At 38.3% G+C, this 22,486-nt stretch overlaps 4 protein-coding genes across 4 annotated transcripts; 2 read left to right on the plus strand and 2 right to left on the minus strand.

Annotated features, from left to right (window-relative positions):
• Positions 1-450: 450 nt before the first annotated feature.
• cox14 (cytochrome c oxidase assembly factor COX14) lies at positions 451-836 on the minus strand. The gene has a single exon (XM_067396674.1). The coding sequence runs from the start codon at positions 834-836 to the stop codon at positions 654-656; it is 183 nt and encodes a 60-aa protein (XP_067252775.1). The 3' UTR covers positions 451-653.
• On the plus strand, positions 798-6,195 carry bcdin3d (BCDIN3 domain containing). Its single transcript, XM_067396673.1, has 3 exons — positions 798-868; positions 2,985-3,181; positions 4,431-6,195. Exons 1-3 carry the CDS (start codon positions 835-837, stop codon positions 4,989-4,991), a joined length of 792 nt encoding a protein of 263 aa, XP_067252774.1. The 5' UTR covers positions 798-834; the 3' UTR covers positions 4,992-6,195.
• A 1,502-nt stretch (positions 6,196-7,697) lies between these two features.
• On the minus strand, positions 7,698-12,346 carry si:dkey-222f2.1 (keratin, type II cytoskeletal 8). The gene is made up of 9 exons (XM_067398844.1): positions 12,059-12,346; positions 10,881-11,089; positions 10,580-10,640; positions 10,009-10,104; positions 9,075-9,239; positions 8,517-8,642; positions 8,213-8,433; positions 8,060-8,106; positions 7,698-7,801 (listed from the first exon to the last, which is right to left on the minus strand). Exons 1-9 carry the CDS (start codon positions 12,344-12,346, stop codon positions 7,698-7,700), a joined length of 1,317 nt encoding a protein of 438 aa, XP_067254945.1.
• A 4,169-nt stretch (positions 12,347-16,515) lies between these two features.
• Positions 16,516-19,603, plus strand: wu:fc11c11. Its single transcript, XM_067398845.1, has 3 exons — positions 16,516-16,902; positions 17,524-18,807; positions 18,885-19,603. Exons 1-3 carry the CDS (start codon positions 16,736-16,738, stop codon positions 19,321-19,323), a joined length of 1,890 nt encoding a protein of 629 aa, XP_067254946.1. The 5' UTR covers positions 16,516-16,735; the 3' UTR covers positions 19,324-19,603.
• Positions 19,604-22,486: the final 2,883 nt, after the last annotated feature.

The following is a 22,486-nucleotide window of genomic DNA, read 5'->3' on the forward strand; positions in this document are numbered from 1 at the left end:
TACAGACGACAATGTTGATAAAACAACACAGATCTGTGAAAATGACTAAAAACACTGTATTCTGCTGCCAGGCCAGTAGATGGCGATGTCATTTTGTAAAGATACACATGATGTCACCGTTTTCACAAATTTGCATTTTTGTAGTTTACTTGGAGATTGTATAATTTTCAAAAACTTCAAAAGTTTGCATTTTCAGGCCGCTAAAATGCCAGCCAAAGCGCATAAAGTTTTCAGTTTTTAAACGCCCTCTTATTTAACAAAACAACGCTGGAATACAATCATTCCAATTTAGATTCAGCTCGAAAAATATCATGTGCAATCTTTGAAATCATTTTTAGTGGTCCAGAACAAAAAAAAACATAGTAAAATAATTTGTCGACAGGTGTGGGAATCCTGCAAATTCATAGGACATGCACAAACACTCATGATAGTAGATTTTACAAGGAATATTTAATATATTACAACACATAAATCACTCTTTCCATAGTAGAGACCTCATTTAGAGCCATTGAACTAGACAAACAAACCCTTTGAGGGTCATGAACGCAGGTGGGTTTCTGTTGACACACTTCCACACACTGCTGGGTCACACAGCATCCCACCCGTGTGACATGATCAGTGTCCGGTGAAGTGATTATTTACAGCCCACATCTTCATTCTTTAATTGCGTCTGAAGCCGTGCTCTCGTTCTGTGCCGCCAGCTCTAGCTGTTTCCTTTTCTGCATGTAGCGTTGAGCCCGCATGACGCACAGGAATCCGCCGTACACCGTCAACAGCATCATGGAGCCCGAGAAGATCTTGTAGCCCACGTCTGCGATTCGCTTCCCACTGAGCATGATGGATCTGGGAAAACATGCAACGGACTCAGGTGAGTTGAATTGGCAGCATCCCAGCAAACACAGAAATTTCCTCATGTTTCCATATGGTTATTTTGGAAACCAATAAAGAATGTTCCGAGAACATTAGGAGAATGTTCTGCAAAGCTAAAAAGAACATTCTATTTCTGCTTAAGAAAACTTTACTGGTTAACCAAAAACAAACATTAAAATGCATGTTCTGGGAACCAGAAATTGTCAGCTGGGACACACCTTAATATGTCAAAGATGATCATCTGATATATCATTAATAATATCAGCACTTAAAGGGATAGTTCGCCAAAAAATTTTAATTCTGTCATCATTTACTCACCCTCAAGTTGTTCTAAACTTGTTTGAATTTCTTTCTTCTGTTGAATACAAAAAAAAAAGATTTTAAAGAATGTTGGTAACCAAACAGTTGATGGACCCCATTGACTTCCATAGTATGAAAAAAATACTATGGAAGTCAATGGGGACCAAAAACTGGTTACCAAAATTCTTCAAAAAAATCATCTTTTGTCTTCAACAAAAAAAATAAACTAAGGTTTAAACAACTTGAGGGCGAGTTAAAGGGTTAGTTCACCCAAAAATGAATATAATTAATTACTCATCCTCATGTCGTTCCACACCCGTAAGATCTTCATTCATCTTCAGAACACAAATTAAGATATTTCTGATGAAATCCGATGGTTCCTGCATAGCCAGCAATGTAATTTCTTCTCTCAAGATCCATTAATGTACTAAAAACATATTTAAATCAGTTCATGCGAGTACAGTGGTTCAATATTAATATTATAAAGCGACAAGAATATTTTTGGTGCGCCAAAAAAAACAAAATAATGACTAATTTAGTGATGGCTGATTTCAAAACACTGCTTCAAAGCGTTATGAATCTTTTTTGTCAATTCATGATTCGGATCGCGCGTCAAACCGCCAAACTGCTGAAATCATGTGACTTTGGCGCTCCGAACCGCTGATTCGACACGCTGATTCATTATGCTCCGATGCTTCCTGAAGCATTGTTTTGAAATCAGCCATCACTTTATAAGTCGGTATTTTGTTTTTAGTACATTTATGGATCTTGAGAGAGGAAATGTCATTGCTCCGTATGCAGGCCTCACTGAGCCATCGGATTTCATCAAAAATATCTTAATTTGTGTTCCAAAGATTAACGAAGGTCTTACGAGTGTGGAACGGCATGAGGGTGAGCATTATTTTCATTTTTGGGTGAACTAACCCTTTAATAATGACAGACTTAAATTTTTGGTGAAATGTTCCTTAAAATACACCACTGTTTTACTATAGAAAATCAAGTAACTGGAATTGTGTAGATTTGTGGCAGTAGATTCAAAATAGGCTTAGTTTCTAAATGTTTTTCTCTTTTTTTCCTAACAAATTTAACAGTTACATTCATCTATCCATGGTAAAGAGGATTATTTCATAGTTTCACCAGTGTTATGGTCTTACTATAAAGTTAAACTGGATGCTACAGCAATTAATAATCACTATTTTGCATACCGTTGTATTTAAATGATCCTCTGCGGAATATGTAACGTTACCATGTTACATAGCCAAAACATAGTAATACCATGTGCAATGTTCAACAACGATGGTTAATGTTAGTGAATAACGCATTTAATTTCTCTTAGCACCTCATATCCAAACTACAACTCGATTTTAAACTAAAAATGTCAGCAAATCATTTTCTTTTTCATAAATATCTTGGTTTAAAGTCGTAGCTACTTTAATGTTATTGCGGTTACACAAAAATTGCTAAATGTGTAGTCTTACCTGTTTAATTCCCAAATTAAACTACGAGGAAATGCAGTTCTGTGCTCAATGTCAGAGGAAAATGGTTTGTGCGCATGCGCAGTTACATTTCGTAACTCTATGGCAAAGCAGAAGGGCCAAATGTGGTGAATGTGGCGTTTTTCTTTTGTAGTTTTCGTCTGGGCTTATAAACAACATATTTGAATATTTTACAACACAGAACCAAATATATGTGTCTATTCGCTTGATTCTTGTTTCTAACATTATAAATGTGTGCACTGAATTCAACTGATTCAGGATGAGGAACTAGTTTCTATGGCAGCTCGAGCCTTCAGGAATTATTTTGTTGTTGGACAGAGATGGAGACTTGCGTTCCCCATGTGGATTCAGAGGAAAATGAAGATCCAGGAGCCGCTCCTTATGGAAACTTCATCAATTATTACAGCTTCAACCCACCAGAGAATCGCTTAGGTTTGATACCAGAAGCGCTGCTTGAAAACATCGGATTCGGTTCTGAACGTGTTTTAATGCTGGATGTGGGATGCAACTCAGGGGTACAAAGGATTTATCTACTTTTTTTTTTATTAGATGTAAACTTGTTAAATTCATTTGAATAATCCTTGTATTTTGTGCTTATTTGTAAAAAAACCCCACATAAATATAAATATGAAGATTAAATATTAAAGGGTTAGTTCACCCAAAAATTAAAATTCTGTCATTAATTACTCACACTCATGTCGTTACTAACCCGTAAGACTTTAGTCCTTATTTGGAACACAAATTAAGATATTTTTAATGAAATCTGAGAGCTTTCTGTCCCTCCATTGACAGTTACGCAACTACCATTTCCAAGGCCCAGAAAGGTAATAAGTCAACTCATGTGAGTCCTGTGTTTTAACTTCTATTTTATGAAGCAACGTGAGGGTTTTGTTTGCACAAAAAAAAAAAAAAAAAAAAAAAAAAAAAACATAATTTACCACTTTATTTACAAAATATTCATCTCTAACATGCATTCATAAGGAGCCTTGGACATGACATGCAGGGGAAAAAAGTAGGCTAAATCATGCACACGATTTACTATTTTGTTCCCTCAATTTACTAAATCATGCGCATGATTTATAAATCGAGGGAATGAAATAGTAAATCGTGCGGACATTTTAGTAAATCGAGGGAACAAAATAGTAAATCGTGCGCATGATTCATTTTTTCCCCCTGCATTTCATGTCCAGGGCTACGTACATTCACTCAACACATGCGTTTTTTGTTTTTGTTTTTTTAAACCTCTCTGATTTCATCAAAAATATCTTAATTTGGGTTCTGAAGATGAGTGAAGGTCTTGCGTGTGTGGAACGACATGAGGCTGAGTAATAAATCACAGAATTTTAATTTAATTTTAACTTTCAGTATGATATTTACTCTTCAGATTCTGACATTTTCTAAATTAATAACTTATTAGACAGTTATTATTGAATCCTAACAATCTGCATGCATGTATTTGAAGTATTAAATGGGACTTAAGTGTATAACCACTATAAGGAAATTAAGTTATTGACATTAATATCTTTAAAAATGTCATGGTTATTTCTTTTAAAAGTTATGCTCAGCAGTGAAATATTTTTTTTATTGTCTATAAGTTGCTAAATTGCTCTTTATGAGACTTATATAATTTTATAATTTTGTAATAGATATTTGTGTTGCAGTACATTATCACCAGATTGGTTCGGAATCTGTCATATTCAGCTCATAAAAATGTGTCGTTTTAATCACCAATGTGTGTTTTGTTATATTCCCTCTGTTTGTCAGGACTTGTCCGTTGCTCTGTACAAGCATTTACTGCACAAGGAGGCCTCTGGAAGTGACTCTCCTAAAAGAGAACTGTATCTGCTTGGATTTGACCTGGACCAAGATTTAATCCTTCGGGCACAAAACTCCAACCCCTTTCCCCAGAATATCCAGTTCATCCCCCTGGATATCACAGACGATCAAGAAAGCCGGACAGTGCTAGAGTCATATTTGGGAAAGTTTGGCTGCCCTCGTTTCCATCTGTGCACCTGTTTTGCGGTGACTATGTGGGTGCATCTGAATCACGGAGACGCTGCGTTTCTGTCTCTCCTCTCCAGACTGGCGTCTCTCTGTGAGTGTCTGCTGCTGGAGGCGCAGCCGTGGAAGTGTTACCGCTCTGCTGCACGCCGCTTACGCAAACTGGGCCGCAGCGACTTTGAACACTTCAAGGCACTTGAGATTCGTGGGGACATGGCTGCGCATGCTAGAGAGCACTTGGAAAAGCAGTGCAGCATGGAGCTGATGCAGAGTTTCGGTAATACAACATGGGACAGAAGTCTTCTGCTCTTCAGAAGACGATAATAAAGAGCAACACAGTCAGATAGATATTTCAGTCATGTGTATATGCTGACTGACTCTAATCCTAGTCCGGTACTCGGAGTCACTACAATTCTTTGTAATTCTAGTTACTGAACACAAGGGGGCACTAGTGATTTTTGCTTTTGCAATGAGTTTGTTTTTTAATGTTTTTTTTTTTTTTTGTATGTCTGATGTACAGTGGCAATTAAGACTTGGATAATTAAGTTAGATTAAAAATAGCATAAATACTTTAATTTAATAAAAGCTATACTCCACATTTTTTGTCTAGTGTATGTACTGTTTTCTCAGTTCGCTACATAAATAGTATTTCATCGTTTTTATTTACAATATTTTAACTGCTAATTTTACAGGATAAAGTTAAAAATGTGCTTAACCACATTAAGTCACCATACGACGAGATCATGTCCTAAACACAAAATCCCTATTTAAAAAAAAAAAATTACATCTAAAGGAAATTTGTATACTCTGGGCATTTGTTGCTTACTTTTAAATAATTTTAGTATTATTGTAAAAGCACACTGTATACTTGGAAACACATTAATTTAACCTGTCCTCAGCATGAGGTCACAATGTAAAACTGCCAAACAACTCCTTTAACGCAGTGTAATAGTTTCTGTAAAAAGTTGTGGGATAAATCTTTGTCATTTTGATATGTTTATTAAGGCAACTAAACTAGGGGGGGGAAATTGCTCCACTGTTCAACACGTGGTTAAGGTGGAAAAAAATTTAATTTTGTCAACACCGTCAGACGTCAACTCCATCAGGTTTTATGTCTGATGGTTGACAAGTGCTCTCAAAAAGTCTATATAATGTGATTTAATGTTTTTTGTTGTTGTTGTTGTTTTTCATAATTCTATTTACATATTTGGCCTCAGCTTTACCTTTGCCAACGCCATCAGTATTTTTCAACTCCATCAGTATTTAACACTGTCAGGTGAAGGTTTTTGTTCATTCTTTTTTTTTTTCAATTCATTGTGTAAAATGTTTAAAACATTAATGGAAGTACATGATATTATGTTTAATTTACCTAAGAACATTAGTAATATGTTTAATATTAAAAGGAGGGAGGAGAATTAAGGAATTTAGGAACTGGATTGTTCATATTGTGAAAACAGAAAACAAATCAATGTATTTTATGATTTAGCTGCTTTACTGAACATAACTGAAGACTTAACACTGTTTTTGGATGGATTAAATTAAGTTTATGAAGTGAATAAATATTAATTTTTACAGAAAAAAAAAAATCATAAAAACCTGGTCCCTTACATGGTTCATTATCACGTGATCTTGACTACAAAAATATCGACTTTTAACAATGTAGTGTTTGTTTTTATTTTTTAACATTTAAAATATGTTTTATCCCTTATCTCAAGAATCAGTGAATTATAACGTTATCCAGGGAACATTATTAATCAAAAAATAAGAAATCGTCGCGCGCTTCCAGCCTGCACGCCACAGAAGTCTTCCCGCGCTCTCAGAATTCAAAAACTAACTGATGAACCGGCCTAGTGGCTGTTCGCATTCTTCTTATATATAGTTTTATTAAGATGGATCACTTTAATCTTAACAAAGCAAGTGAAAGTAACACAAGTAGGCTGAGAAGTTCTGGACGACTAACGGAGAGGAAACTCTAGAGATAAATCTGCAAAATTGTGGATCTTCGCGGTAAGAAATAATGCAGCTGACAGAATTTAGTGAAGTATAGTGTAATGGAGGCCAGCTAGTAAGAGCTGTGGAGGTAATCCACTGTTTAAATGTCAAAAATTTGGAGCAATTTGGGTAAGATCAGGTGTATGGCCTTCATAGTGGCATTCCTCTTCAGTGGTCATTGTGCCTGTCTCCAACCCTGACGCTTTTCATCACCAGAAGCTTTTCAGGATGTAATTTTGAGAAAATTTTGATTTTGTCTGATCGGAGATTATATTAAACCCTCATTGACCATAATGTGCTGAAGACAGCTCCTTTCGTCCTCTAAAATTACTCTCATCGTTGGGATTACATAACGAACTGAGAGTCTGAGCTGGCTTAATTTCTGTTATGTTACGCAAAACACAACTTATTCCCAAGGATGTTGTTAGGAAATATGTCTCTTTCTGAAGCCTCAAGCTTTATTGGGATCAGGGTATGTGAAAGACGATTCATATCATGTTTTACAGTCACAGAGTTCACATTGCCTGTCCTGTGTGTATTTGCCTGTAGCCAAATTACAAATTATTTGTTATATTTGAACAGGTTTTACAGGAAGAAATACTTATATTGCTCCGTGGAGAATATTTGGTGTTATTTTTCAGACCTTCTCCTTTCTTTCTTGTTCAGGGAGGTAAGTGTATATTCTTCTGTATGGTTTGTTGGTTGATTTTTATTTTAGGTCTTTTAAGGCTTTGTTCTCACTGCACATGATTATGATTTATTTGTGCAAGAGAAATGGACCACATTTACAGGTTTTATCTCACTGAATAATAAAACTTTATTAAGTAATTCCAGAATTTCTTATTATATAGTCATTTAATTTTTTTGTATTTATATTGAATATATGTTTATATTTGAATCAGGCACAAGATCTTTATTTCAGAATAAATCATTGCAGATGCCTCCCATTGATTCACAGAAAGACAAAAGAAAACTACTTCTATATTAAAGGTTAACTGTCATAGGTATAGTATAGCATTTTTGATTATGGTTAACACTTCAGTGAGTGCTAAATCTGGTGCTGTTTCTGGTTTCAGTAGTCTTGATCAGGATTTTAGGTGATGGAGAGCTGTTCTGCTGAACACCATTCATCCCTTTGGAACCTGTGAAACAAAAATAATACTGTTCAGCTTTCAGATTGTTTTACTTTTGTAATACGGTGTTGAATATCATCTTTCAAAATCTGAGAAAGGCTTGATTTTCTTCCTATACAATTGATTGGATGCCATAAATTGGGTGTTTCATACAGAAGTGGGTCGGCAAACACTATTGAGGGGACTTTTGTAGAAGTCAAATGTTTTGTGTGTCTACCATTGCCATTGTTGTAATGAATTATGTCACACATGTCCATTTAGACTTACTGTAGTTGGGAACAGCCTGGATGTTCACAATGGGCTGCTGCCCAATTCTGTGAGAGGTAAAAATGAGATAGTCAATATTTATTAATGTAAACATTTCAGTTCCACCCCTCTTAGGTAGAATACAGTGTGCTACAATAGGACTCTACACATTACCTGTCCTCCTCGCCTTCCAGAAGCTTCCTGTAGGTGGCAATCTCGATGTCCAGCGCCAACTTGACATTCATGAGCTCCTGGTACTCGCGGAGCTGGCGGGCCATGTCCTGCTTTGCTCTCTGTAACGCCTCCTCCAAGTCCTTAATACGACCTTTGGCATCCTTCACAGTCATCTCGCCACGATCCTCGGCCTCTGCTATCTGGTTCTCCAGATTTGCACGCTAAAATGATTGTAGCCTCGCGAGTTAATGACAACCAATATATGGTTTGGTTAAAGAAAAGGTCAATGTAGCACATTTCCCACCTGTGATTTAATAACCTCGATCTCGCTCTGTAGACGGCTGATCATGCGGTTGATATCTGCAATCTCTCCTTTAGTGTTTCGCAGTTCATCGTTGTACTGACTGGCCTGAGAGGACATCTGATCAAACTGACCAGAATGAGAAGGAAAAACGGATCAGTACACAAATTAGTGTAGTCCTGTACCCTAATGAAAGATGTTTTATCTAAACTAATTTTACTCCTAGACGTTTAAGAAGCTCTATGAAGAAAACACCTAGGGTCAACATGAAAAGTTTACTTTCTTAATCCATCTTCCTGGTCACATTGTGAACAATTCCTCATTCCAATGGGAGGAAATTCTGAAAAATCCTTCATCACTAAGTTGCCTCTGAAATGACTTTCCCAAACCAGTACATTCCAAATGTACTGTATAAAACCAATCCCGTTCTACATTTTATGTCATTGAGTTTACTTTTTTTTTAACGAAAAAAGTTGAAAATACTTCTTGTCGACTTTACGAGACAAATCTCTTGGAGGCTAATGCATTTATCAAGGGAATAAATTGGCATTTTGTGTCTACCTTGGATTTGTACCAGGATTCAGCCTCTTCACGGCTCTTGGCTGCGATCTCCTCGTATTGAGCCTTGACTTCGGCCACAATATGATCCATGTTGAGGTTTCGCGAGTTGTCCATCTGCACGATGACGGACGTGTCTTTAATGCTGGCCTGCAGCTCACGCAGTTCCTGATCCAGAGAGACAAGGCAAGTTTTTGTATGTTTGAGGGAGTTTTAGCTCTGTGGAAACTACTTTGGAAGGTGTGTATGTAAACTGTATATTTCTTGTAGGCCAAATTGGCCAAGGTATTTAATTTGCTTTGACCAGCACTTCCTTATATCACAATATGTAGTTGAAGATATAAAGATAAAACATTAAAATACTTTTATTTTGCTTAGTATGTATTGCATTTTCCATCAAGTTTTTTATCATCTGAAACAGGCTGCTACTTCTATTCTAAAGAGACTTATATACGTCAAGCATGGTAAACATGGCGCACACATTTGGATTAGTACTGAATGATGTTATTTGTACAGCGCATTACCCACACTTGTTTCACAAATTAGCTTGGTGTTTTTATAATAAATGTTGTTTATAATTAATGCCATTATAATTTTTTTGTTTGTTTTATACTTCTATTTTTCCTTCATTAGTGTTTATAATCTTTGAAAACATTTTGTTTTATTTTGTCTGAACGCAATAATAAAATGTAACTAATGCTGCCTTCACAAGCTATCGGAAATTTCCTACTTCCCACTTCTGAAGTTGTGATTATGAGCTCGTCGCATTCAAGTGCTTTGTTATTGGAAAGAACAGGAATCCTGGAATTAAAGCCATCTGCGTAGCACATGTTACATTGAAAAATAATGGAAAAGTAGCACAGTGGAATGGAAAAACGTGTTCTGTGTATAAGTGCGAATAGTTTGGTATGTATATTTATGTGTGTGTGTGTGTCACCTCATCATAGATGGTCCTCAGGAAGTTGATCTCATCAGTCAGGGCTCCAACTTTATCTTCCAAATCAGCTTTCACCAGATACGCAGAGTCTACATCCTGGGGGACACAGTACAGTCTTCTCAGGTGCAACTTTGAATAACTTTGTATGTCTTCCTTAGGCATTGAATGCTCACATCGATATTCAATAGAGCTACATCTTGTAGATATTTAGTATGCAACTTTGACTTCTTGCTACTCTCTGTAGGCCAGTGAAAACAGATCTCCTCTAGTGTATAAATAATGCCGCATCCCCACCCAGGCTTTTGTCAGTGGTGATTTGATCTCTCCAGTCTTCACTCTAGCAGCTGAGAGCTGTTTACCCCTCCCAAACATCGCATTGTTCCCTCTCCTGGGCTGCTTTTATTGAACGTGTTGTGTAAGTTTAACTTTCCCTGGTTCTAAAAGTACAGCTTTTTACCTGGTAACCTGCCCTAACCCTACATCACAATGAAGTCATACTTCTTGGTTTGTGTTTCAAAAAAAAAAAAAAAATTTTTGACTTCTGACATCAAAAGTTATATGGGAAACAAACCTTTTTCAGAATCACAAAGTCATTCTCCAGGTTGTTCCTTTTGTTGATCTCATCTTCATATCTGAGTCAAAAGAAAATGCAAAGTCGATATTTAAGTTTCTAATGTCTAAGAGTGAAGACAAAGATTGAGTTTAAGAAAGTGTTAAAGATATTTTCAGCAAGTTTATTGTAAATACAGTGTTGTTTTTGATGATGGATAATGAGCTGTGTCAGATCAGATTGGGCTCCATATTCAGTTTCTCAAAGAAATTCAAGAGAAGCTCTCATCAAAGGTCAGTTAACATAGATCTAAACACTTTACTTGTGTTTGAAGTCCTCCACCAGACCCTGCATGTTCCTCAGCTCTCCGTCTAGCTTGGTTCTGTCATTGTTGACCACGTCCATCTGTCTGCGCAGGTTGGCCATGTAAGCCTCAAACATGGGCTCGACGTTGGACCGGCCTGGGGTCTGGTTATGCAGCAGCTCCCACTTGGTCTCCAGCATCTTGTTCTGCTGCTCCAAGAAGCGCACCTGTAGAGGTACAATAAAAACTTGAAGTCTAAAAAAATATTTACATTTGATGTTGAATTACTGGGTCCAGTATGGATGCGGAATCTCTGTATTCAAAGTATTCAAAGTAACCTTATGCAATATTATGCAGCACGTACCGGCATTTATAATATCACTGTGCTTGTGAAGTAAATGTGACCATATATTTGTATACAACACATTGAGATGCTGATGTAGATGTGGTTCACCCTAAATGTAAATCTTGAGGAACATGAGGTAGGTCAATTAAAGTGTAGGACTGGAAATGTGTTACCTACAAGTTTTTCTTGTCATGTTTCTGCGAGAACAGGGAAGAAAGGGTCCACTTCTGTGGAATTTCAGCATTTTAAGAGCTCTTCTTTGAAAGTTCTTCAGTTCACTGAACATCCTGAAAGCTTGTCAGCTTTAACTGATGCCCACCCTGCCAGGATGGACTCATTAACAGAGCAATATGACTCCCCATTAGCTGAACTGTAACACTCCGGAGAGTAGTGGCTGACCTAGATGGGTTCTGCGTAAATCCTTAATTTCGAGCACTTTAAAAGCCGACCTGGGACCCGTGTTGGAGGACCCAGCCCTGCCCCGACCCACAACAGTGACTTGGTTGTACTGCAGTGCTATTGAAGTGTCGATTTCAGTCCGGCAGGCTCCTGGGATTTGGTTGCATTGTCCTCCGGCACACAAAAGCTTCCTTCATACTCTCTGGGATAGTGCTGTCTTCAGTGGCTTGGTCAAATATGACCTGCTTTTTATCAGGTTTCAGGCTTCAGAGAAATGGGTCACGCTACAGAACTATCATTTTCATGCGAGTCTACCAAATCACCTTTCGCTTGGAGGTTTATGCTGCAAGAGATGGTTATCATATAAAGACTATATTATCACCATCAACACTCATTTTAACCTCTACCTTTTGACTGAAACTATACCGTTCTGTTGGAACAAGAACATTACCTTATCAATGAAGGTGGCGAAGCGGTTGTTCAGCGACTTGATCTGCTCTTTCTCCTTAGTGCGCACCATCTGGATGTTGGGGTCGATCTCCAGGTTGAGGGGTGCCAGCAGGCTCTTGTTGACGGAGACGCTGGTGATAGGAGGCCCCAAATAGGCCGAGCTGGTGCTGAAGCTTGGAGCAGATGCGCCCAGGGAGACCCCACTGAGACTGCTGTAGCCAAAACCTCCCATCTTCCCGCTGCTCCTCATGGAGCTGCTGGAACTGATGCGTTTGTTTCTCAGACTCATAGTTGGATAGTAACGAGAGAAACTGAAATGCAATAGCAGATGTTTCAGATGAGAACAGGTGAGCAGACCTGAGAGCAACGGGTGTCTCTCTGTGGAGAGGCTGGGCTTTTAAAGTCCAACCAGGATGGGGTGGAGAGTTCCTATTGTGGGAAAACCTGTTTCAGATTGGACACACGCACACACTGTTGGCTTTATCTGAGCTCCCGGATCAGCAGTGAACATGCCTGCTCTCTCAGTCTCTCTTTCTTACTGTTTCACCATGCTCATGTAGCATCTAAATGTTTAATGTGGCCCATGTCAACAACTTTCCCAAACTAACTGCATGTCCTGCAGTAAACGCATTTTCCAAAAAAAGCAGTCATAATATCATGTATTGCATGTATGCGTTCTATTAAAATTATTTTATATTTTAGGGTCTCATTATCCAGTTATCATGAACTTGTGTGCATTCCTTCCTTTCAGGAAGATGGCAAATATTAAGAAAACAACATTGCTTAAACATGTTAAGATAGAGCTCAAAGTAAAATCAACCTTTGTTGTGCATTTCAAATAGAAAAAGCAATGTATGTCTATGCAAGTAAAACTATGCTATTCGCCCCTACAGCAGTCGTCTTGTTAAACTAAGACATGTTGAGAGCCCCACCTACTGGTAAGACACTTTTTTGCTGCCTGCTTTGTTGTCCATGTAAATTGTAAAAACTGCGATAGATGTTTTGCTCTCATAATTGTTTTGACACATAGATATTTAAATCTCAATGTCAAAAACAATGTAGTTATATAGAGCTTTAAATGTTGTAAATGGTCATAACGTTTAGCTGCATACATGTGCTTCTGTTATCAGATGCTATTGCATTTTGTTTTATTTTGCTAAGAATTTCCACCGAAAATACACATTTTATTTTTATAGAAAGACATTTGGTAATACTGCAATTAATAACTGTTGCCTTTTTGTACTGATCATATTATGTAAAACAACAACGTTTTTCTTTGCAAACAAAACCTTGCTATCCGTCAGTCATATTTGACATGTTGAGCACTTCACCTACTGGTAAGTCGTACTGGTAAGCTTTTTTGCTTGGCATATTTTAATGTATTGATGGATGTTTTGCTCTCCACGTTGTTTTGGCATGGATATTTAAAGGATTAGTTCACTCTAAAATTTACTCACCCTCAAGCAATCCTAGGTGTATTGTATATGACTTTCTCCTTTCAGATCAGAGTTATATTAATAAATATTCTGACGCAAGCTTTATAATGGTAGTGAACGGGTCCAACAAAGCTCAAGAAAGTGCAATCATCCATAGCAAAACGTACTCCACAGGACTCCAGGGAGTTATAAAGCCCTAATAAAGCGAAGCGATGCTTTGTTTATGAAAATATTCATGTTAAAAAGTTATAAAGTAAAATATCTAGCTTCTGCCAGACCGCTGTATTCAATTTAGGAAGAAAGCATAACTGACATTGTGTCATGTAAGACTTTTTCGTGTACCATATTTTAATGTTAACTACACCGAAATACAGCAATGTTTTAAACTCGACTTCCAGAAAATGAAGAACAAAGAATGTGCATCAGATGTGTTTTGCTTTTTAATGTTTTTAACTTATGAAGCCACAAACATTATCGTTACATGCATACATTGTTTTAATACAATTCCATTATAATAAATTAAATAAATAACAAATAAATAAAAAGGCCTGCCTGACAAAATCACTGCTAAGTACAAATATATATGGTGGTATTCAGCCACGTTTCTCACTGACACACCCCGAAACTTGTAAACATAGGTATTTTTAAAAAAATCCCGAGCTTCCCAATCGTACTTTGTGGTTGCGTTCATCTCACGATCTTTTCAAAATGACTACGCCTGCCGCTTAGAATTAAATGAATTCCACCTTAATACCATTAGATCGATGCTCCCAGCTGCCACTATCTCTTTGGACGGCAGTGCGAGGACTGCCCACTGACTTGTTTTTAAATTAAATTTGGCTAATTATAATGACTATAGAATAACCTGTGTTGCATCTAGGGGAGGGACACGGTTTTCTTTTTACGTTCCCGCTGTCTGCCGTTTGGCCAATGATACACCAGCATATTAAGACAGACAGGAAAAGTAGTCAGTGAGAATGCGGTAACTCTCAGTCAGTGCAACCTTCTTTTTCTGCACGAGATTTATTTTTCTGCAGCCTGCTGCTGAATTGCGTTTTGCTGTGAGAGCTAACGTTAATGAAAATGGATGTAACCGTTAAGGACGAGTGTATAAACGGTGTCAAGGAGGAACACGACGATACAGTTGTGAAAGTGGAATCGTCCGATATCAAAGAGAAACACGACGAGACTGTTGAATTGGGAGTATTATCTGAAGAGAGTGATGATTCCAGCGTGGAGTCCTCAGAAGAGTTCCTGGATGATCTGGATCAAGTGTTGGACCAGTAAGTTTACACACATTTTAACATGGTGTTTTATATACAGAAAGTGCATATTTTTAAATATGTATACTGTATCACATTTTAGGCAAAATTCTAATAATTTGGTTGGAGCTAAATAATGGCTTGAGGGCAGATTATGAACATTTAACTCTTTGGTGGCCAACTATATTTATGGTTATTATTCCAAACCAGTGATGGACGGGATACAGGCCTGGACTGGTAATCTGGCATACCGGGCAAATGCCCGGTGGGCCGACGCACTTGAGGGCGGGGCCGCTATATGATATGATTTTTTTTTAATAAACAAAAAATTGGCCAACGACCGGCCCATAAAGCAGGGACAGCGGCCCATTGGTTCATTTTCCATACTGACACTGGGCTGGCCCAATCACATCTCTTAACAGACTCCACCCCGTCCCCTCTGTTTCGCCAGAACATCCGTGGATTAGGAGGATGGAGAAACAAAAGTGCAAGTGCAAGGGGGTTGCGGGCAAAAAAATAAAATAAAAAAAATGTAGAGGTTGATGCCTCAACGTGCAAAAATTACAGGCATGTTTAGTGCGGTTACTATAGCTTCAGTTTCCAAACTTACAGTAGGCTACCTGACGTGCAAAAACAGGTGAACATAGAAGAACATGGAGGAGACCTGTAAGGCAGAAGAGCAGTGAAGCCAATGAGGGGCAGAGTAAGCAGGAGAGTATAATAGAAGCGGTAAGCAGGGTAGTTACATGATTAACAGCGATGGACTCATGATGCGACGACGACGACGATGATGCTTGAATGAATATTATAAGACAACATAATCGTCGTCGTTATTATAAAATCAGACTGTCACCTATACTGCACTGGTCACTCAGTCAGCTAAAGTCAAATAGCACAGCAAAAGTTGTTTTGCACTGTTTTTTGTAGTTAGCAGTGCCCTTGTAGCTATCAGAGTTCACTTATGCAGTAACGGCCCTTCTCATAGAAAAACCTGAAATGATGCAATTTGATTTTTCAAAAAAAATAAAATAAAAATTCAGGTTATTATTATAATGTAATATTACTGATGATGTGTTTATTTCACAACGAGACTATTAGGTGTCTATTTATAGCTGTTAGTCGTGATGATGGTCTACTAGATCTCACTTTTCGGCTATAAAAAGTTATGTTTTGTAGCTCTTGTACCCTATTACTCTGGTGTGAACACTTGGTTGTTTATGGCAAGTGAATAGCATTCTTATCATTTTATTAGGACGTTTTTTGTGAGTAATTTGGTAGTATAGTTTTCTTTTTCATTGTTTTTAATGGGGAGTATCTAAACAATGAGAGGTAAATGTTTGATTCTTAAACAGGGGTTTGTGCTCTTTAAAACAAAGTATATTTGTAATTGTAAATTATAGTTTTTCTGCTGTCTGTTTCATTGAAAAAAATAAAAAAAATTCTTTATAGAATTATCAGTATTCTACATCCACGTTCTAAGGGTTAGCTTTTATATCATGGAGCACATTGTCCATCTAGAAATCCTACTCTTACTAAGTGTACTTTTAATAACTCTACCAAATAATTGTAATACTCTGGTGGGTGGTGTCCGACCGATTGTGGTGGGCCGGTCTGAGCAAAAATGCCAGGGCCATTTTTTTGTCCCAGTCCAGCCCTGGTCGTGACTCATATCCGATCTGTGCCACATGGGAGGAAAAATCGGAATTGGGTCACTTGAACCGGGCAGTGTAAATGGGGCCTATATGAATTGGAAAAAAAACCTTCGGGATGTAAATTATAAGCGCTTCTTTCAAAATACCCAATCAGGTCGACCAATCCCAGTGACGTCCAGGTACGGGATACCTCAGCGAATAGAAGAGCGATCTCGGTGGTTAACGGGTTCATTGCATTCTGCAAGAAATCTCTGCATGTTTTTTTTGCTCCGTTTGCTGGAGCGATCTGCTGCACAATCTGCGACTGTATTCAGCTCAGCATTTAGCGATGGATGCATGCGATAAAGAGAAGGTTGATGGCGTTAAGGACAGCTCGGAGGAACATGACGAATCTGGGGAATGGGATTCTTCATCTGATAAAGAGAGCGTCGCTTCATGTGAGGACTCTGCAGTAGAGGATATGTCCCTCGATTCTCTAGAAACCGTTCTGGAAGAGTAAGTTAATGCATATTTTCACAAGATCGTTAATGTTTTATGAAAATATGACCTTATTTTTGCAGGTCAACACCATAAATTTATCAGACAATGAGTTTGAAATCAAATCGTTTAATTTATTTTAAAGTATTGTCTTGCGTGAAACATATTTCCCCTGTGCCGTACCATGAGAGGGTGCCATGCCTTCTTTAAAATTACGTCATTTTTAAACCGATTATGTTTTGTACACTTAAGACAATGAAAAAGAAAGATAAACAAAGGTGTGCGCTTGTGTGTTGGTCAGATGTATTTATGGTTGGGGGATGGGCGAAGCGCAATCTGATTGGCTAGTCAAAAAGATATTAGAGTTAATGTTTAAAACCAGAGTCAAAATGAGTAAACACTCTAAAACAGCTAAACGTTTGAAACATTTGCAAAAAGACCTCAGCGTATTGATAGGGATGGAGAAATAAAGCCTCTTTTTAAATCTTTGAAGCTTTTTTTCTGATTGTCTCGAAGTATCAAAACAGTGTCATCTTTTGGCAGGTCAAATTTACAGCAGTCATAAAACAGAGTTTGTTGTTTTATCCATTAAAGGGATGTTGTAATGTTTTTTTCTTTTCTTCTTGCCTCATTCAACAGGTTTTCAGATTATGATCCCACTAATGATGTTTCTGATGATGACTGGTATCCAGAGGTCACTCCACGAAAGAAGAAGAGATCTGATCTATCTTCTGTTTCACCATCTCCAGCAAAGTCTTGCAGATCTGCTTCACCTGCTTCTGCACAAAGTAGTAAAGGGAAAGGTGGGGAAAGCAGTGTGAGAAGATCCCTACCTTTTTCCATCTTAGAAAACAAGTGGAAAAGTATTGATGAGCCTGATATTGAGCCGGCTCAGCCAATCTTCAGACCTAGACAAACGCCCGGTCCACAGTTGGTCTCCAATTCATCATGCAGTGCTCTACAGTATTTTGAGTTGTTCTTTTCAAAATCAGTGATAAAGACAATTGTATCACATACAAACACATATGGGGCCATGCGTTCTGAAGGGAAGAATAAACCATTCGAGGACATTTCTGTGAAAGACTTAAAGAAATATATAGCACTGGTGATTTACATGGGTTTGCTGAAATGCTTCAGCCTGACAGACTACTGGAGGAAGTCAGATATCTACAGCCTGCCATTTCCTGCACAAATCATGACTGGTAAGAAATTTTTGCACATGTGTTCAGTTCTCCATCTTAGTGATCCCAAAGTGGATGCAGAGAATGACAAGAAGAAGGGAACGCCTGAATATGACCGCCTGTGCAGGATCAAACCGCTGTACCAGGACATTAGGGATGCCTGCAGAGCCACTTTCCATCCCTTTCAGAACATCTCCATTGATGAAAGAATGGTGGCATCAAAGGCTAGACATGGACTCAAACAGTACATGAAAAACAAACCTACAAAATGGGGGTACAAACTCTTTGTACTGGCAGATTCCCTCTCTGGATACACGTGGGACTTCTTCATTTATGAGGGAAAGGTGAATTCAGAAGTGAGCAAAGGCATTAGCTATGATTCTGTCATGATTCTGGCAGATGAAAGGTTGTTGGGTACTGGCTACAAGCTGTTTGTTGACAACTTTTACACCAGTCCCAAACTTTTCAGAGACTTGCTGGCTAAAAGGATCTTTGCTTGTGGCACTGTTCGGGCAAACCGCATCGGCCACTCAAAGAAACATGCTCCTCGTGGCAATATTCGCTGGTTTAGGGAAGATGATCTGCTGTTTGTTGAGTGGAAGGACAAGAGGGACGTGCTGATGTGCTCCACCTTTCATAAAGCCTTTAATGGTGACACCATAAAGAGGAACGTGAAAGGAGCCGACGGAGTTTGGGCCCTTCAGGATTTCCCGGTTCCAGCTGCAGTGTTGGACTACAACAAGTTAGTAAACTTTAATCAGTGGTGTAAAGCTTGTGCTTGTGCCTTATAAATGACAAATCTTTTTCTTTTCATTCCAGGCACATGGGAGGAGTGGATCTGTCTGATGCGCTTATTGGATATTACACAGTTCTACATAAAACTAGAAAGTGGTATCGGTCCTTTTTTTACCACTTTGTGGACATCGCTGTAGTAAACGCCTTCATTTTGCACCAGCAGATGGCCAAGATGAAGAACCAGAAGCCTCTGACGCAGAAGGCCTTCCGGGAGGCTCTTGTTAGAGAGCTTGCAGGAACAGGCCCTGAAAATACAGCTAAACGAGTTAAAACTAGAGACCCCCACCTGCCCAAGTACATCAGCGGAGACAGCACAATCGGAAGACTGAGATGCAGAGTTTGTCACCGTAAAACTCCACTAGTTTGTGTAACTTGTGATGTGCCTTTGTGCCTGGTTTCGAACCGTAACTGTTTCATTACTTGGCATGACCCAGGTAGCTCTAGCGAAAATGATGAAGAGTAAAGCTCTGAGTAGGAGAATGACATAGAAGAGAAGATATTGTTGAATAAAGTTGTTTGAATAAATTACTTTGTTTTTGCGCACAAAAGTATTCTCGACGCTTTGTAAAATTAAGGTTGAACCACTGCAGTCACATGGACTATTTTAACAATGTCTTCAGAACCTTTCTGGACCTTGAAAGTGGTGGTTAAATTGCTGTCTATGGGGAATAAAAAAATATATCTTAATTTGTGTTCTGAAGATGAACAAAGGTCTTACGTATTTTGCTGTTCTGTAACGGTTCTTAACATGACGTACTGTGAAATCAGGATTCAAATGTGTTTCTTTTAACGTGTTTAGCTATATTGTGTTCTGGAAAAAAAGGTGCTGAAAAAATTGACTGTTTTTCTATTTGAATCAATAAAGTTTTTTGTACAACTTCAATTTTTTTCTCTTTATTCTATTTATTCAACTTTATTCTCATAACATTAATCTTAAAATTATTCTGTCTTACATTAATTTATGCTAACATAGCACTAAATGTCTGTTGTCAACAGAGCTCAATCCAGTGCTGTTTATTCTATAGTACATTAAACATCATTAAAACATGAAAAATGATCTGGAATAGCTGTTTTTACAAGTTTAGGGGACAGTTAGGGACAATTCAGATGAGTTTACAAATAGCATTCAAGAAAAGAATATACATTATTGTAAGAAAAAAAAGTCTCTTTTTTCCCACTTTTATTCTGTTGCACTGATACTATATTTTTAGAGCTTTTGCACCATCCGTCCAAAGATTAACCACTGCAGAATTGTGCCATTCATACCAATCCAGGCTTATTAGCACAGTTATGGTATATTTGTTCAATGTGGTGCTGCAAAATCAGGATTAGAACATATGTGGCCAGTTGTGGGTAAATAAAGCCAACATACCATTGTGGTTCTCCTTTCTTGAGGACCATTAGCTCACCTTGCTGACAAATCAGTGTGTGGAACGGTTTGTAATTGTACCAAAAGCATTCTCATGGAAATGACATTGTTACCATTACCTGCCATACCATAGACTTGATATTTGACCTGATGGTGGGAAAAAAGTCCTTAAAGGGTTAGTTGAACAACTACCACTTTGACATTTCAAAAAGTTCCTAAAGAGCTCATAAAACTAATCCATATGAATGAGTGGTCCTAATTTTCTGAAAAGATATGATAGTTTTATCTGATGAACAGATTAAATCTCAAATCTCATTTATTCTTGCTGAAGCTCAAACATGCTGCATAACATGAGAATGAACCTCATTGGTTCTTGCGGAAGCTCAAACGTGCTGCGTAACATGAGAATGAACCTCATTGGTTCTTGCGGAAGCTCAAACGTGCTGCGTAACATGAGAATGAACCTCATTGGTTCTTGCAGAAGCTCAAATGTGCTGCGTAACACGAGAATTAACCTCATTGGTTCTTGCGGAAGCTCAAATGTGCTGCATAACACGAGAATGAACCTCATTGGTTCTTGCGGAAGCTCAAACGTGCTGCGTAACATGAGAATGAACCTCATTGGTTCTTGCGGAAGCTCAAACGTGCTGCGTAACATGAGAATGAACCTCATTGGTTCTTGCAGAAGCTCAAATGTGCTGCGTAACACGAGAATGAACCTCATTGGTTCTTGCGGAAGCTCAAATGTGCTGCATAACACGAGAATGAACCTCATAGGTTCTTGCGGAAGCTCAAATGTGCTGCGTAACACGAGAATGAACCTCATTGGTTCTTACAGAAGCTCAAACGTGCTGCGTAACACGAGAATGAACCTCATTGGTTCTTGCGGAAGCTCAAATGTGCTGCATAACACGAGAATGAACCTCATAGGTTCTTGCGGAAGCTCAAATGTGCTGCGTAACACGAGAATGAACCTCATTGGTTCTTACAGAAGCTCAAACGTGCTGCGTAACACGAGAATGAACCTCATTGTTCTTGCAGAAGCTCAAATGTGCTGCGTAACACGAGAATGAACCTCATTGGTTCTTGCAGACGCTCAAATGTGCTGCGTAACACAAGAATGAACCTCATTGGTTCTTGCAGAAGCTCAAATGTGTTGCGTAACACGAGAATGAACCTCATTGGTTCTTGCAGAAGCTCAAATGTGCTGCGTAACACGAGAATGAACCTCATTGTTCTTGCAGAAGCTCAAATGTGCTGCGTAACACGAGAATGAACCTCATTGGTTCTTGCGGACGCTCAAACGTGCTGCGTAACACGAGAATGAACCTCATTGGTTCTTGCAGACGCTCAAATGTGCTGCGTAACACAAGAATGAACCTCAATGGTTCTTGCAGAAGCTCAAATGTGCTGCGTAACACGAGAATGAACCTCATTGGTTCTTGCGGATGCTCAAACATGCTGCGTAACACGAGAATGAACCTCATTGGTTCTTACAGAAGCTCAAACGTGCTGCGTAACACGAGAATGAACCTCATTGGTTCTTGCGGACGCTCAAACGTGCTGCGTAACACGAGAATGAACTTCATTGGTTCTTGAGGAAGCTCAAACATGCTGCGTAACACGAGAATGAACCTCATTGGTTCTTGCGGACGCTCAAACGTGCTGCGTAACACGAGAATGAACCTCATTGGTTCTTGAGGAAGCTCAAACATGCTGCGTAACACAAGAATGAACCTCAATGGTTCTTGCAGACGCTCAAACGTGCTGCGTAACACAAGAATGATCCTCATTGGTTCTTGCACATCAAGCAAGCATGCTTGAGCTTCTGTTTATCATAACTGATGTGTGTGTTTATTAATTTTTGTGCATAAAAGTTCCGAGAAATTTGAACTAAACCATTCTATTCATATGGATTTAATTTTACAATCTCTTCATGAACTTTTAGAAGCATCAAAGTGGTAGTTGTCAATGGAGGTACAGAAATTATGAAGGTGAACGAAAGTCTTACGGGTTTAGAACAACATGAGGGTGAGTAATTAATGACATAATTTTCATTTTTGGGTGAACAAACCCTTTAATATTAGTATTACAACATTCAAGACATTCAGCCTACATTATATATTGTGCATAATACGACACAATGAGTAAGTCCGAAATTATCAGTCATGAAAATAAGCCTTTAATTTTTAAATTATGTTTTTTCTTGACTGAATTGCTCAAAGTTGTGACAGCACTTAGAATATTTTTAATATTT

The sequence above is a fragment of the Chanodichthys erythropterus genome, chromosome 10 (assembly GCF_024489055.1).
Source record: "Chanodichthys erythropterus isolate Z2021 chromosome 10, ASM2448905v1, whole genome shotgun sequence".
NCBI lineage: Eukaryota > Metazoa > Chordata > Actinopteri > Cypriniformes > Xenocyprididae > Chanodichthys > Chanodichthys erythropterus.